A 17,159-nucleotide genomic window follows, 5' to 3' on the forward strand; every position below is an offset into this window, starting at 1 on the left:
GGAAAAGCAATGGAAGATGGCAAGTGCTTGGTCCCCCATACCCATGCAGGAGCCCCAGATGAAGTTCTTGGCTTCAGCCTGGCCCAGCCCTGGCTGTTGCAGTCATTTGGGGAGTCAATCAGCAGATGGAATATCTCTCTCTCTCTCTCTCTCCCTGTTTTTCTATAGCTCTGCCTTTCAAATAAATCAATCTTTTTTTCTATATGTGTTCAATTTTTAAAATACTGACATATACTATCAGTGGTTACTTGTTTCAGAGAACTAAATCATAAAACTATTAAATCAAAATTTTAAATACTACCAGCCTGTACTAATCAATGGATCTAGAGGAGTTACTATTACTAGGTTCAATTAAAATATACACACACAACTTACTAAAGTTGTCATACTCACACACATATATTTCCTGTAAAACTGATGTGTGGGCATCGGTGGGGTTTACACATCACAGCCACAACAGCAATCTATAAAAAGAAAGATGAATAAAAATCTTATTGCAAAAAAAATTAACACAAAATTCTGGATTGCGGTTATCCATAAGAAGAAGGGAGAGAAATACAAATAGAATGATACAAAAGGGGTTTAAAAGGCATTGGTAATGCTGCATTTCTTAAGCTAGGTACAAGAGTGAGCATATTTTAATATCAACCATCTTTAAAATATACACAGGAATTGTCCACATGAGTTTATATTTTTATAGTAAATTAACTGCAAAATGAGAAATTAGCTTCTTTTTATAGAAAGCTTTTATTTAATAAATATAAATTACATAAGTACAACTTTTGGATTATAGCAGTTCTTCTCCCCATACCCACCCTCCCTCCCCCAAACCATCCTACCTCCTACTCCCTCTCCCATTCCATTCTCCATTAAGATTCATTTTCAATTATCTTTATATACAGAAGATCAACTCTACACTAAGTAAAGATTTCAACAGTTTGCACCCACACAGGCACACAAAGTATAAAATACTGTTTGAAGACTAGTTTTACCGTTAACTCTCATAGTACAACTCATTAAGGACAGAGGTCCCATATAGGGAGCAAGTGCACAGTGACTCCTGTTGTTAACAATTGACAACTCTTTATTTATGATGTCAGTGATCACCCAAGGTTCTTGTCTTGAGCTGCGAAGGCTATGGAAGCCTCCTGAGTTCACAAACTCTGAAGTTATTTAGTCAAGGCCATAATCAAAGTGAAAGTTCTCTCCTCCATTCAGAGAAAGGTACCTTAGAGAAGTTAGCTTTTAAAGACACAGTTATTCTGTTTTATTCTATTAAAATAACCTTTCAGAAAAAAATTACTCTATAATTCTAAAAAATCATATATATAAACCTAACCTTTGCCATTCTAGCTCTTCACAGACATATGATACCCCAGTATTTAGAGCAGGGGCTATATTGTTTCAGAGCCTGAGTTCAAACATTCTCAGAGGAATTTGCAAGCTACAATTGGGTGAGAAAAATTATCTGCTTCAGAAAGTAGGTGGTGAAAGAGATAAAAGATTGGTGTTATCTGAGGCGGTTGGGCAAGCTGGGTTTCTTACTGGCAGAGAAGGAATTTACAAATACAGAAGGAACTAGGAGGGACTCTGTAGGCTGAAGAAAGTGAAGGTACTGTGAACTCAGAGTTTCCCACATAGAAACAGATGGGTATGCATTATGGATGTAAGTGTATGTATGTTTGTACAGGGGTAACCGGTATCACTTTTTTTTTTTTTTTTTTTTTTTTTTTTTGGACAGGCAGAGTTAGACAATGAGAGAGAGAGACAGAGAGAAAGGTCTTCCTTCCGTTGGTTCACCCCGCAAATGGCCGCTACGGCCAGTGCACTGTGCCAATCCAAAGCCAGGAGCCAGGTGCTTCCTTCCTGGTCTCCCATGCGGGTGCAGGGCCCAAGCACTTGGGCCATCCTCCACTGCCTTCCTGGGCCTCAACAGAGAGCTGGACTGGAAGAGGAGCAACCGGGACAGAATCCGGCGCCCCGACCAGGACTAGAACCCGGTGTGCCGGCGCTGCAGGCGGAGGATTAGCCTAGTGAGCCGCGGCGCTGGCCCACCGTATCACTTTTGTAATGCCCTTGCTAAGGATGAATATCTGAATCCCAACATAAGGAAACATTTGGTACACAGTAGAAAAGATCCAGCCCGAAATCTTCAAGTGTCAAGATGATGAAGTCAAGGAAAGACCAAGCCAGAGACACGACAACTAAAAGCAACATGTGATTCTGAACTAGGCCCTGATGGACACTATTGAAAGAGCTGGTGAAACTCGAGTAAAGTCTAAGGATAAGATGACAGTAACATATCAGTGTTCTGGTTGTGATGGCTATATTGTAGTGATGGAAGAAAAGGCTCTTTTGTAGGAAATATACTAACACATTTAAAGGCATCCTGTTTTGTAATTTATTCTCAATTAGTTCAAAACTTCTTCATATTGTACTTTAAAATTTTCTGTAAATTTGTGATTATATAATAAAAGTATTAAAATTGAGTTTATATCATAAGCAATAATTTATAGAGACTCCAAAATAATAGTTTTGCAAATCTCACTTTCAAAATATAAATTTAAAACTTGGGTTTTGAAACAAATGCTTTTATTTAAAATTACACACACCACTGATGAGGTCAATTCAATCCAACAATCTTTTGGTGAATGTCTACCATACAGGCCAGGTTCTGTGCCACTCAGAACTTGGAGGGCCAAGAGTCTACACAATGATAACGGCCTGCCACTGGGCTCTGAAATCGTACTGCCTAGCAGAGGAGAAAGACATGATTTTTTTTTTTTTCCCAAAACGAAATGGCAAGAAATTTACAGAAAATATTAGGACTATCCCCAAGGAAATCCACAGCCCTGGCCAGGAGAGTCGGGCAAGCCTTCCAAGGAGCTACCACCCAGGCTTGAGAGAAGTGAACTCAGATATGAAAGCAGGGGAAGAGGGACAGGGCAGCAACGTGTAGTTCTTTTTAAGCAATAGAGCTCTCCTTTCAAAGCACATCTGACTTAGAATTTTAATATATAAAAGCAGCAAAAGCAACTGGCCTGGGAAGAGAAAGGGGATCTGCTCCCACGGTTTCTTCACTCTTTCGCATCTACAAAACTTCCTAGGAACACTGTATTTTAAAGGCGATGACGCCGGAGTCAACAAGGGAGACCCGAGTTAGAATCTTTCCTCTCTCCCTTACTGCATATTTTCCTATTTTGTAAAAATCAGAAAACATATCCGAAGTGTCCAGTATACTAGCTGGTGTATAATGGGTGGTCATACACGGTAGCTATTACAGTTGTTATCTACAGTGACAGTAAAAATAATAATCATGGTGTTCCAAACAAAACAAGCAGACAAAAGCTCAAATATAATCTCAAAATAGATCACACTCCTAACTGTGAAATGAAAAATATAAAACTTTCAGAAGATAACTTAGGAGAAAATACATGATCTTGGACTTTATAATGAGTTTCTAGATATAATACAAATGCATTACCCATGCAAGAAAAACTTGGTAAGGTGGATTTCATTAAAACTTCAAGTTGTGCTTTGGGAAAGACATTGTTAAGAGAATGAAAAGACAAGCCAAATACTGGGAGAAAATAACCAGAAAATCCGTATCTGATAAAAGAGTTATATCTACAATATACAAAGAACCCTTAACACCTAATAAGAAAATAAACATCCTATTTAGAATAGGGCAGAAGGTCTGAACACCAAAGAAGATATGAATATGGATACCAAAATAAGTATATAAAAAATACCAATACTGCATGTCATTAGGGAATTGCAAATTAAAACAAGGACATACCACTGTATAACCATTGAAATTGCTGAAATCTAAAACACGGACAACACACAGAATGCTGGCAAGCATGTGAAGCAAGCACTCTCATTCACTGCTGGTGGGAATACCAAGTGGCACAGCAGTTTCTTACAAAGCTAAACACAGTCTTATTATAAGCTCCACTAAATGTGCTCTTTGAATATTTACCCAAGCGAACTGAATGTCTATACAGGTGTATGCAAAAATCTTCACGTGAATATAGGTAAAAGCTGTTTGTAACTACCAAATATTGTAAGCAACCAAGATAGTCTTTCAACGAATGGATAAACAAATAGTACATCTCAGGGGAAAAAAAATAGCAATGAGCTATCGAGACATGAGACGGCATGGAGGAACCTTAAATGCATGTTGTTCAGTGAAAGAAGCCAATCTAAAAAGGTTACATACCTTATGATTCCAAATACATTGCATTCTGGAAAAGGCAAAACTATAGAGACTAAATACATCAGTGGTTACAAGTTAGGTTTAGAGCAATGGGAGAAGAGAGAATAACAGGTTTAGGACAGTGAAATTAGTATGACAGGATAAAGACTGCTATATGACATTACCCACTTGGCAAAACCCATAGAAACTATACGACAAGACTGAACCCCAATACAAACTACAACATCAGTTAATAATAAAGTAGCAATTGGTTTATAAATTATAACAAATGTACCAAAGCAATGCCAGATTTTAATAATGGGAAAACTGGAGGAATGAGGGAGAGGTATATAGCTGTGCGTTTTCTGCTCACTTTTCCTGAACAGCAAGAATAAAAGCATGGAGGCGAAAAAAGTACCAGATTGGAGGTGAGAATCATCTGCATGTTTGATATTTTTGACAGAACACTCTGGTGCCATTATTGAAGACAGATTTGGTTTAGGTAAGACAAAATAAACCAGGTAGGAAATGACTGAAATAGTCTAAACCAGAAACAATAGAAGGAAAACATTCCTACCACTGGTGAGAGAAAGACAATATACTTCACAGTTTCTGAAAACTGAGTGGATGGTGGCACCCTGCACTAAGATGGATGGGAAAGATGAATGAGCAAATTTGAGGTCAGTTTTGGTTACACTGCACTTGAGATTCGAAGGAAGTAGAGGGACAGATGTATAACAGGCAACTTGAGTCTGAAGGCTGGGAAAAGGTCAGAGTGGGGAATCAACTTATGGCAACACACAAAAGCATCACACGATGAGATTTACAAAGACAGCAGGTCCAGGACCACATAGTCTCAACTTTTATGTTCTTTTACAAGCTTCTCCCAAATTCACTCTTCGACCTCATGTCCTGCTGCTCTCCAAATGAACTACCAATGTGTCAGACTGAGGTACCCACTCTTCACACACCACACCTTCTGCATCTTCTCTAACTCTGCACCTTAGTTCTCTGTGCCCTGACTCCCGTGACTATTCAAGACTGTACACACAACTTGTAGGCCAAGCAAGCACCATGCTTTCTACTGTGCGTTGCATGACCCCTTCATCTGCAGGGTCATCTCTGTCCTCTGGACTCCCATAGTGCTCCTATTGCGTCATTCATTTCACAACTGCTGCAAATACAACTAACTTGTATTACTACATGCCTTTTTATCGCTCATATTGAGAGCTATCAGCTTAGCGTGGCTACCAACATTCACCATCTAGTGACAGTCACCAACCTTCAACCTGCACTTTTAAAGACTTCCCAACACCACCCACTTCTTTAAGCACACCATTTTCCATGCTGCCTTCCTGGCTTTGTCCACGTCTCCACTCCAGTGCTGTGTTGTCACAGATGGACTTTACGAGTCTGAATCCGCCACTTCCACCTCACTTCCTGGGTGTTACACACGGGCAGGGATTTCCGGCACAACAGATACACAGTGTGTTATTATTCCATGAGTTGAGTCACTCACCCCACTGGCAGTCCTGATGGGTTTTGCCTTCAATTTGGGGACTAAGATTTTTCGGTACTGAGGAGGGACTGCAGCAATGATGTCTACCAGGCGGGGCTGTGCTGAAAGGCCGTATTTGGCAGCTGTCTTGGTTTTCACCCTGCAAGGAAAGCAGCTAGCATTATCAAGATCACAACATGTCTGGCACAAGCTCCCAAAAGGAACTATAAATAATACTGACCCTGTCACTCCCCTACCCCTTTACCAGGTGGCAATAGTGGCTTTAATACCTGAAAATATCAGAGAAATAAAAGAAAATTCATGAACAGAAAACTTCTCACCTTCAAGCACCAGATAGGAAAGCAGAGGACTACCAAGGAGGGGGTCTGGTTCAAAATAGTGCTCTTAGGGGGCAGGTATTTGGTGCAGCTGTTAAGATGCCACTGGGGGCGGGGGGCAGAGCTGTGGTATAACGAGTAAAGCTGCCACCTGTAGTGCTGGCATCCCACAAGGACGCTGGTTCGAGTCCCGGCTGCTCCACTTCCAATCTAGCTCTCTGCTATGGCCTAGGAAAGCAGTGGAAGTGCTTGGGTCCCTGCACCGAAGTGGAAGACCCAGAGCAAACTAATGGCTCCTGGCTTTGGATCAGTGCAATTCTAACCATTGAGGCCAGTTGGGGAGTGAACCAGTGGATAGAAGACCTCTCTTTCTGCCTCTCCTCTCTCTTTCAAATAAGTAAATAAACAAAAAAAAGGGGGGGGGGGTGGCGAGGGGCCGGTGCTGTGGCACAGCGAATTAAAGCCTCGGCCTGCAGTGCTGGCATCCCATATGGGTGCCGGTTCGAGACCCAGCTGCTCCACTTCCTATCCAGCTCTCTGCTATGGCCTGGGAAAGCAGTAGAAGACGGCCCAAGTCCCTGGGCCCCTGTACCTGTGTGGGAGACCCAGAAGAAGCTCCTCGTTCCTGGCTTCGGATCAGCTCAGGTCTGGCCACTGCAGTCATTTAGGGAGTGAACCAGCAGATGGAAGACCTCTCTCTCTTTCTGGCTCTACCTCTCTAATTCTTTCAAATAAATAAATCGAAAAGGAAAAGAAAGGAAGGGGAAAGGAAAGAAAAAAGAAAAAAAGAAAAGATGCCATGGGGGGCTCCCACATCCCAAACAGAGTGCCTGTATTTGAGTGCCCCTCCACACTTCCAATCCCTGCTTCCTACTAATGCACACCTTGGGAAGCAGCAGATGATAACTCAAGTAGTTGGGTCCCTGTCACATGCATATGAGACCTAGATTGGGTTCCAAGCTCCTGACTTCAGCCTTGCCATTTTGGGGGACCAGTAGTTGGAAAATCTCTCTCGTGGGCTTTCAAATAAAAATCAATTACTTGGGGCCAACACTGTGGCGCAGCGGGTTAAAGCTGCCTCCTGCAGTGTCAGCATCCCATATGGATGCCAGTTTGAGTCCTGGCTACTCCACTTCTGATCCAGCTCTCTGCTATGGCCTGGAAAGCAGTAGAAGATGGCCCAAGTCCTTGGACCCTTACACCCACACGGGAGACCCAGAAGAAGCTCCTGGCTTCGGATCGGTGCAGTTCTAGCCACTGCAGCCATTTGGGGAGTAAACCAGTGCATGGAAGACCTCTTTTTCCTCCTTCCCTCCCTCTCCCTCTGTTTCTACCTTTCTCTGTAACCATGTCAAAAAAAAAAATCTTAAAAAAAAAATCAATTAATTAAAAAAAAAAAAAAATCAGTGCTCCAGGACTATCCTGACTGTACTTGTTCTTAACCTCAGCAGTACTGACATTTGGGAGCAGCTAACTTGTTGTTGTTGGGGGTTGTCGCGTGCACTTTAGGATAGTTAGCAGCACCCTCAGCCTCTACCTACTGACATCACTCTTCTCGTTCTAACAGCCAAAAATGTCTCTAGACACTGCCAAATGTCCACTGAGGAGAAACCAGTCTTACAAAGAAGGAATGTTTATGCAGAACCAAACAGGAAATAAGGTTTATATTTCCCAAAGTTTTAAAAAGCTCTTCTAAATACAAAATTTTAATAAAATTTAAATAAAACACTCCTATTTTAGCAATTATAAACCAATCACTTTGTGCCCCTTCTGGGGCATAATCCAATCTCTAACTCTCAAAAAGTAACCTTTATCCTGACTACTAAATCCTTTGCATTTCTCTATAATTTTTCCAGTTTTCCTTTTCTTTGTGCCCGCTGGTCAAATCCTAATAGTCATTCTGTTTACTAACTTAAATCCATCTACAAAAACCTTTGGGGTGCTTACATCACATTCAACAAATGCTACCTGAGTACCTAACATGTACAAGTGACTACCCAAGTATATGCTATGTCACAAGGCACAAGGCAAAGTCTTCGTTTACTGTGTTTGCAGAAAGGCATAAAAATGTGATACAGCCATGTGTGATAAAAATACACACAAACAAAGCAGAGTGCTTTCAGAGTTCAGAGAGGAATTTGGCGTGTGCTGAGAAGACATTCACGGAAAACAGGCACACAAGAAAGAACAGGCCTCAGACAGGCAGTGAAGCCACAGATGATGCTGAGAGAAGAGGCTGGCGCACAGGAAGATGCAGAACCAGGAATGCACACGTTTATAGAAACACGGGTAATATGGGCACCGAGTCAAGACCTGGCTGCTCCACTTCCAATCCAGCTCTCTGCTGTGGCCTGGAAAAGCAGTCGAAGATGGCCCAAGTCCTTGGGTCCCTGCACCTGTGTGGGAGACCTGGAGGAAGTTCCTGACTCCTGGCTTCAGATCGGCCCAGCTTTGGCCATGGCAGTCATCTGGGGAGTGAATCAGTGGATGGAAGAGCTCTCTTTCTCTCTCTGTGTAACCCTGACTTTCAAATAAACAAACAAATCTGGAAGACCTTTCTCTCTGCCTCTCCTTGTTTCTCTGTGTAACTCTTTCAAAAAGAAACATGGGTAGACCAACTTGATAGAAAGTTGAGAAGGCAGAGAAGCTTAGAAAGTTGGAAGAAGAGAGGCCGGCACTGTGGCATGGCAGGTGGAGCCACGCCTGCAGTGCCAGCATCCCATATGGGAGCCAGTTCATGTCCCAGCTGCTCCACTCTGATCCTGCACTCTGCTATGGCCTGGGAAAGCAGTAGAAGATGGCCCAAGTCCTTGGGCCCCTGCACCCATGTGGCACACCCAGAGGAGGCTGCTGGCTCTAGAACGGCACAGCTCCGGCCATTGTGGCCATCTGGGGAGTGAACCAGCGGATGGAAGACCTCTCTCTTTCTTTGCCTCTCTTTCTCTCTCTGTGTAACTCTTTCAAGTAAATAAATAAATCTTTAAAAGAAAACAAGTTGGAAGAGAAGCATAAAGGCAGCCTGAGAAGCCTCATGTAACAGACTGGGGACATCTGAGGAGGGATTAGTATTAGGAAGTGGGCAGCTTTCGCTTTAAATGGGCTAAATTAGAGTAGTAAAAGCACGCAAGGAGGAATGCTCACTAGACATTAAAGATTTACATAATTAAGGGTGCAACTAATAAAAACAAAGAAAAACTGCTAAAAACATGGCAGGAAAATGAGTAAATATAATGTCTCAATAGTCAAAAACAATAATAATTAATTACTTCTTTAGCAAATGTTCACGAAGTGTGATGCTTCCAGGAGAGGGTAAAAGACAGCAGCACCTCAAGGCATACAGAACGGAGTCGGAAAGGTCACACATGTGGTGATGAGAGCTTTTCATTAGGACAGGCCTCTGCAGGAAACAGTTTTAAAAACTAGATGAGGGATGAGCCGGCGCCACGACTCACTAGGCTAATCCTCCGCCTAGCGGCGCCAGCACACGGGTTCTAGTCCCGGTCAGGGCGCCGGATTCTGTCCCGGTTGCCCCTCTTCCAGGCCAGCTCTCTGCTGTGGCCCGGGAGTGCAGTGGAGGATGGCCCAAGTGCTTGGGCCCTGCACCCCATGGGAGACCAGAATAAGCACCTGGCTCCTGCCTTCGGATCAGCGCGGTGCGCCGGCCGTAGCGCACAGGCCATTGGAGGGTGAACCAACAACAAAGGAAGACCTTTCTCTCTCTCTCTCATTGTCCACTCTGCCTGTAAACAAACAAACAAAAAAAAAACAAACTAGATGAGGGATGAAAACCACTCTCACATGACGGTGCAGTGAAGTGGAAGCTGAAAGTGATTATGGAGAGAAGTGGAAGAACACATCAAAGAGGCTCTTGGGTAAGAAAGGGCTGGATTAGGTTGTCTTGGCACTCAGCTGTCACTTCTGCTAAGATAGTAGGGAAGCGAAGAGGATGTGAGGTGATGTTAACAAGGACTCCCAAGACACACGACCTAACTTCAGACCCCAGCTCTGCCAACTGCTAGTTATTTACCCCTGGACAAATTAGTTTACCTCTCTATGGCTCAGATTACCCATCTATCTACCCAATGGCAGTGACAGCATTACCAACTTCATATAGCATGAGAGGATTAACTGAGCTAATACATACAATGCACTCATAACAGTGCCTGAAATATAGTGAGTGTCCAATAAAAGGTAGAAGCTATTAGTACTATGAGGCAATGAAACAATTTTGCGATAGAGAAATAAGTAATAGGGCAAAACAGAAAGTTACAATTCTCTACCAGAAAACATGAGCTAGAAAACAAGTAGTATTAGATAACTTCATAAACAGGATTTACAAGACCGTCTTCTTTTAACAGATCCACTTACTTATTCAGATCAATGTCTTTCCCCTGTTCGTGGGCTTCAATCAGTTGTTTAATAACATCTCCTATAGTCAGCATCATCAGCTCAGCAGGGCTGAGATCTCCTGGAAAAATAATATTCAACAGCAGTTCAAAATCATATTATTCCATAAAGCTTTGAAAATCTTTAGCAGCAGTTTTCTTTCCAAAATCACTCCTAATATACCAAATGAGTAACGGAAGTTCCTAAGACACACCTCTGTGTTTACAATTTGATCTCCTTTGTATTTCAACTTAAAACATTCCTGGCTTTCCCGATACATGGCAAAGGGTCCCAGTAGAAGCACATATACTGTGAGAATATGACAGACAGATACAAGGCCAGCGTTGTGGTGCAGCAGGTAAAGATGTTGGCATCCCAGGTGGGCAACAGTTTGAGTCCTGACTGCTTCACCTCTAATCTGGCTCTCTGCTCATGCACCTGGGAAAGCAGTAGAAGCTGGCCCAAGTACTCGGGCCCCGGCACCCACATGGGAGACTTGGAAGAAGCTCCTGGCTCCTGGTGTCCGTCTGGCCCAGTCTCAGCTGTTGGCCATTTGGGGAGTGAAACAATGGATAGAAGATCCTTCTCTCTCCCTCTCTCTCTCTCTCTCTCTCTCTAACTCTGCCTTTCAAATAAATTAAAAAAAAAAAAACACAAAGATAGAAACCTTACAATAATACTATAAGGCAGATATACTGCTGTCCCACTTCACAAAGGTAAGTAACGAGGTTAAGGCAAGTTAAAACATCACTGTAAATGGCATAATTAAGACTCCAGGTCTTTTCACTGAAACTTCCAGGCTTTCTTCACTGTACCAAGCTGCCTCTAATGAGGCAAAAATAATACACATAAAACAGTTTGAGAGAAAAGTCCATTTATAATAAAAGGACAAGTACTTCCAAAATCATGTAACCCAGCACTTCAGAGTTCTACAAAGGTATTCAGAGGCCGTGTCACACAGGCGAGCCTGCTGGTGGTGGTGGCCGGAGGGGGAGGGGGCCGGATGGCTCCATTCCACCCCCAGCTGCTCTGCTTTTATCTGTTTACTTACTGCGGTTCTGCATAAGAACTTATTTGGAGAGTAAAAGGAGATTTGCCTGATACAAATAGATTAAATTTCTAAACAAATATTTAATTAAAGAGTCCTAGAGCGCGCTAAATCAACTCTTTAGATGACTTACCTTGGAACAAAGCGTTCCCTAACATTTATGCAAAAGGCACCAAGCGACTGTTAACAATATAGAGAGTAAGGGCAGGCTGGCTTAAAAATCACAATCGGCGAAACGAGCGAACAGGGGGCTGCAATCAACAGGCACACTGACCACAGGGGGCGGGGCGACTATATCGGGCAGCAGATTCCTGCCAGAAAAACTGGGCTCAGCACCTAACCGTCGCAGCGTCAGCCGCTGGCCGACCACCCCCCTTCTACCTCCACCCTCCCTTTCCGTACCTTTCCGCTTTTGCTTCATTTCTCCGCCGCCGTCGCAAGTGCCACCCGACACGAGTCGCTACGAACTCAAACCACGGGGAAAGTTGACAGCCGCAAAGCACCCTTGGCCTGTCGTAAAAAAGACGGCCACTGGTCGTAAAGCTCTCTGCAGAGGCCGGCGAGCGCAAAGTCCCGCCTCACGTCTCTGGAGACTGCTTGCTGGGCAGTTTAGGGCAAGGGGTGGTAGCGTGTAAATCGGAGATCTGCTTGGGGATTAGAAAGCTTGACGCCGGCGCCGCGGCTCACTAGGCTAATCCTCCACGTTGCGGCGCCGGCACACCGGGTTCCAGTTGCCCCTCTTCCAGGCCAGCTCTCTGCTGTGGCCCGGGAGTGCAGTGGAGGATGGCCCAAGTCCTTGGGCCCTGCACCCCATGGGAGACCAGGAGAAGCACCTGGCTCCTGCCTTCGGATCAGCGCGGTGCGCCGGCTGTAGCGCACAGGCCATTGGAGGGTGAACCAATGGCAAGGGAAGACCTTTCTGTCTCTCTCACTGTCCACTCTGCCTGTCAAAAAAAAAAAAAAAAAAAAAAAAAAAAAAAAAAAAAGCTTGACTTCAGGGTACATAGATGGGGCAAAGCTTTTGTAGAGTGGCTGTGCCAGGAATCCTGAGTGTTTGGTGGGTGGTCTCTAATGGGGTATAGGGGCTCAGGTGCGTCACATCCGGGGAAGCTGCGGGAGCGTGAACCCTGTAGTGTTGGTGGAAATCAATCGTAGAGCCTGGCAGGAATCGGTGGCAATCTGCCGTTTAGGCGTGGCGCCGGGTCACTTCAGTCTCAGATGAATGACACTTGCCATTAATCGTCGTGAAAGTTACTCATGTCTTTCCAGAAAAACAAACGTGAAAGCAATATGAATTTGACAAAAACAAAGCGAGGTTATGAAAGAAGGTTCTTACGCATTTCTGATAGAAATGATAGCAAAAGACTGCCAGAACTGCAGTATTACACAGAGATTGCCAATAATTCGATACAAAACGCTTCAAGGACTCTGGCCCAGCATCTATCTGCTTAACCAACTCATGCCATTCTGGTTATGAATCTTTGCGGTTGTAGATTATTTTTCACAATATTTGATGTACTCCCCATTTTGTCCTTGAAAGCATTTTCTACGCTCACCATCTTTGAGTCCACCTATAACTTACTGTGGCATATGCGTTCCATTTGCGATGCTCTATTATCATTCTTTGGAGAATCCTTCTCTGGTTTTTGTTATTTAGGCTGACACATACATGCACAAATTTTGTAGTTTGGAGGCAGGATTTATGGTAACTTTTCCTGAAACTCATCCATGAACCCCTTTGTCTATTGGCTAGTGATTAAGAACCCTTCTCGTTAAAAACAGAAATCTGTGCTGTCTCCACTTCCTCCCCACTGGAATTCAAGTAACTTCATCTTTGACCCCACTCTGACACTGAAACTGTCTTACTAAAGCTTTGTGACTTCCCATCTTGCCATCTTGTTCTTATTATCTTATTATATCTTATTATTATATCTTATTATCGTGCTACTACCAATGACTGTTACCTTCCTCAAAAATCCTTTTTAGTAGCATCCTCCACTCTCTTGGTTTTTCTTTTGTTTTGTTTTTTCTCAGTCACTTTTATTAAGTCATGTATTTGTTGGACTGATTCACCTCTGAATAGTGGTATTCCACAGGGATCTCTCAGCTCTATCTCTTCAAGGCAATTTTCAGAGTATCATTGCTTTAGACACCATCTCTCCGCTCCCAGGCTTATAGTCCAATGCCAGCTTCTCTGTTTGATATGTTATTAGACTGAGTGTGTAATAGACATCTCAAATTGAACAAGAACAGAACTTTATTTTTACTCCAAGTCTGCTCTTTCCATGCTCCACCATCATCTCCCTTTTTGCTCTTTTATCTCAGAGAAACAGAGACAGAGGTCGCACAATTTTTCATTTTAAACAGGGGTTAGGATAGACCCTTTCGAGAATGTGATATTTGAGCTAATACTTGATATGCATGTATTTGGAGGAAGAGAGTTTCAGGCTGATGGAACAGTTAGTGCAAAGGTCCCAGGATGAGAAGATGCCTACTCTAGTCAAGGAAAGAGGTGAGCATCAGTGGAGTAGTGAGTGAGGCAAAGTGCAGTAGAGGTCACAGAAGCTGTTGGGTGGGAGAGGAGGGTACTGAAGCTCACATGAACATCTTACAGGCCCTCAAAAAGCCTTTGGCTTTTAATCTTCAGTGAGATGGAGAGCCACTGGTGTTTTTAGCAGAGAAATTCAATGACCTGATTTATACCTTAACAGTATGTCCATTTGCTGTGTTGAGAATAGACAGTGGGGATCACTTAGGTAGGTGTAACCACAGCATGCCAGTGACTCCCAGACTTCAATGCACGTTAGAATCATCTGGAGAGTGGCAAACTGTCCTTGTGCCCAAGTCATATCTCATCCTATTAAATCAAAATGTCAGGGGTGGGAGCCAGACGTTGGTCTATTTAGAAGATTCGTGGGTGCTTCCCATGTGCAGCAAAGTTTGGGAACCACTGAACAAGGGCAGAGGTTGTTGTAACTCAAATCATGGTAGTAAGCTGTGTCTGCGGTGAAAAGTGTTCAGATTCTGAATATGTTTAGAAGATTTTAACAATATTTTCCACCAGAAGAGATGTAGGATATAGGATAAAGGCAGATATCAATGTTAAGGATAACACCACACCAAGGGCGGGGGACATTCAGCCCCTGGGCCTTATAAAGGCCCATGAATTCATTTGGTCCTGCCAAGGCAATAGCAGGCAGGACTCGAAATTTGATAAATCTACAGCAGGCTAATTTTTAAGTTGATGATTTTGTATGGCCTGCAAATGGTATTCTAAATATCCAAATAGCCCTTGGTAGAAAAAAGTTTCCCCATAACCAAGGGAATGGAATGATATAGTTGCCAGGAGCTAAAGTGCAGAAGACTGTAGGTGGAATGGGGTTTTGAGGGGATTCCAGGGTGGTCTGTTTTGTATCTGAATTCGGGGTGCCTGGTAAGCAAAAGCTATGAAGCAGATAAGACTGGAGATAACAGTCAAGAGTTATAGGCATACAGGAAAAGTTAAAGCGCGGAAAGGAAAGAGACGAGACCAAGGACTGAACCTTGGAGAATTCTACTAACAAGCTTGGGAGGAGGAATAAACAAGCAGCAAAGGAGAGGGAGGAGGTGCCTCTAGGGAGATGGCCTCCAGGGAGAGCGTGTGATTACCTGGAGCCTGAGAGAATGTGTGTCAAGGAGAAAGGAATGCTAAGCTGAGTCAAATCTGATGGCCAAGCAAGATGAGAGTTGAAGTGACCAGGATCCTGGGGGACTTTGGCAAGAGCAGTTCTGGTAGAATGCTAAGGGCGAAGGCTTGACTAGAGTCTACCTATGATAGTGAGAAGGGAACAATTTTGATCCAATGAATTTAGACAACCCTCTTGAGGAGTTTTTTCCTAAAGAAGTTCAGGGGGGTTGGCATTTGGTATGATGGTTAAGACACCAGGCTGGCGCCGTGGCTCAGTGGGCTAGTCTTCCACCTGTGGCACTGGCACACCGGGTTCTAGTCCCAGTCGGGCCGCTGGATTCTTTCCCGGTTGCCCCTCATCCAGGCCAGCTCTCTGCTGTTGCCCGGGAGTGCAGTGGAGGATGGCCCAAGTGCTTGGGTCCTGCACCCCATGGGAGCCCAGGAGAAGCACCTGGCTCCTGGCTTTGGATCAGCGCAGTGTGCCGGCCGCAGCGGCCATTGGAGGGTGAGCCAACGGCAAAAGGAAGACCTTTCTCTCTGTCTCTCTCACTGTCCACTCTGCCTGTCAAAAAAAACAAAACAAAACAAAACAAAAAAGACACCAGTTAGGATGCCCAGAGTCCCTGGGTTCACTGCCTGGCTCCAGCTCCCGATGGTCTCTTCCTGACAATGCAGACTGTGGAGGCAGCAATGCTAGCTCAGGAAATTTGGTTCCTGACACCCACATGGGAGACCTGGACTGAGTTTCCGGCTGCCAGCTTTGGCCCCCAGCTAATCCTGCCCATTGTTGATATCTGAGGAGAGAATCAGTGGATAGGAGCTAGTACCCTCTCCCTCTCTCTTCCTCTTTTCTCTCGAGACCTCTCTCTTTTTCTCTCTCCCTTCTTAATAAAATGGAAGTGAACAAGAAGTTTGTGTGATGATAGGAATAATCCAGTGGTGAATCAAAGTTTGATGAACTAAGGGGAGGAAGTGGTCTGCTTATTCAGTTGGAGAGAGGGAGTAGAATCTGATGCACAAGAGAAGGGATTAGCTTTAAAAAAAAACATGTTTTAATTTATTTTTATTTTATTTGAAAAAGCAGAGACCTATAAAGAGACAGACAGGCAGGGAGAGCATCTATCTACTTGTCCACTCCCCAAATGCCTGCAATAGCCAGGCCTGAACCAGGCTAAAGGCAGAGCCCAGAACTTCAATTCAGGTCTCCCATATGAGTGGCAGAGACCCCACAACTTGAGCCATCATTTCTCTCCTAGCATGCACATCAACAAGAACCTGGGATTGGTTTTGGAGCTGAAACTCAATCCTAGACAGGCCGATCTAGGATGAGGACATTCCAAGCAGTGTCCCAACAGCTTCCCCAAGCACCTGCCCCCAATGATTAGTCTTTGATGGGCATGTGGCTAGTTGATCTATTAACAGACTGCAAGGCAGAGAGTGTGATAGGTGTTTGGTGTGATGGTGGGGCTCTATGAAATTTCTCTTTCAATTGCTTCCATGTTTTCAAACAGTTCAATGAAAATTCAGCCTGATAGAATGATCAAAAGTCTAACAGTCCTAGTATTCAGGTGTTCCATAGCAGGTGCCAAGGGCTATCATAAAGAACCCAGGAAGTTTTAAAATTGCTCAAAAATAATGTTAGTTATTAAATAATTTAGTAGCACTTCTGCTTAAGAACTTGAGTAAAGTTAACTGCTGAGGCACAGAAATCACCAGTAGAGGGAGAACTAAGCGCACGTGACAGGCATTGATGTCTGAGGGAAGAGATTGTGCAAATAGGCCCTGTTGGCAAGTTAGTTTCAGTTCCACTGTGTACGTGTGGCTTTACCACTGTGTCCAGAAGGGCTGTAGACCCAGCTGGTTCCAAACATCTGTGCCAAGACAGAGAAGCCATCTCCTTTGTGGACTCCTGGAACTGAAGCCTAAAACATTTCTTTTGCCTATCTAGTGACACCTGGTAAGTTGTTTCTCTTATGTTATTTATACTGTAACCTGCGGTTGTTGTTGTTTGTTATAAACTACAT

General features: G+C 43.8%; 2 protein-coding genes across 5 annotated transcripts in view; one reads left to right on the plus strand and one right to left on the minus strand.

The window, feature by feature from the left end:
* The window catches only part of ELP3 (elongator acetyltransferase complex subunit 3), a 120,218-nt gene extending 108,199 nt beyond the window's left edge, over window positions 1-12,019 (minus strand). For both annotated transcript variants that reach the window (XM_002709449.5, XM_017337875.3), the window contains exons 1-4: window positions 11,871-12,019; window positions 10,403-10,502; window positions 5,718-5,856; window positions 394-464 (exon numbers count right to left, since the gene is read on the minus strand). In XM_002709449.5, the coding sequence (XP_002709495.1) occupies window positions 394-464; window positions 5,718-5,856; window positions 10,403-10,502; window positions 11,871-11,889 (329 nt within the window). In that variant the 5' untranslated portion in view covers window positions 11,890-12,019. The remainder of the gene's footprint in view (window positions 1-393; window positions 465-5,717; window positions 5,857-10,402; window positions 10,503-11,870) is intronic.
* Window positions 12,020-14,989: 2,970 nt separating this feature from the next.
* NUGGC (nuclear GTPase, germinal center associated) overlaps window positions 14,990-17,159 on the plus strand; it is a 52,694-nt gene continuing 50,524 nt past the window's right edge. For all 3 annotated transcript variants that reach the window (XR_011386247.1, XM_051831783.2, XM_051831786.2), the window contains exon 1: window positions 14,990-17,092. The gene's annotated coding sequence lies outside the window, so the exon portion shown is untranslated. The remainder of the gene's footprint in view (window positions 17,093-17,159) is intronic.

The sequence above is a fragment of the Oryctolagus cuniculus genome, chromosome 2, assembly GCF_964237555.1.
Source record: "Oryctolagus cuniculus chromosome 2, mOryCun1.1, whole genome shotgun sequence".
Lineage (NCBI taxonomy): Eukaryota > Metazoa > Chordata > Mammalia > Lagomorpha > Leporidae > Oryctolagus > Oryctolagus cuniculus.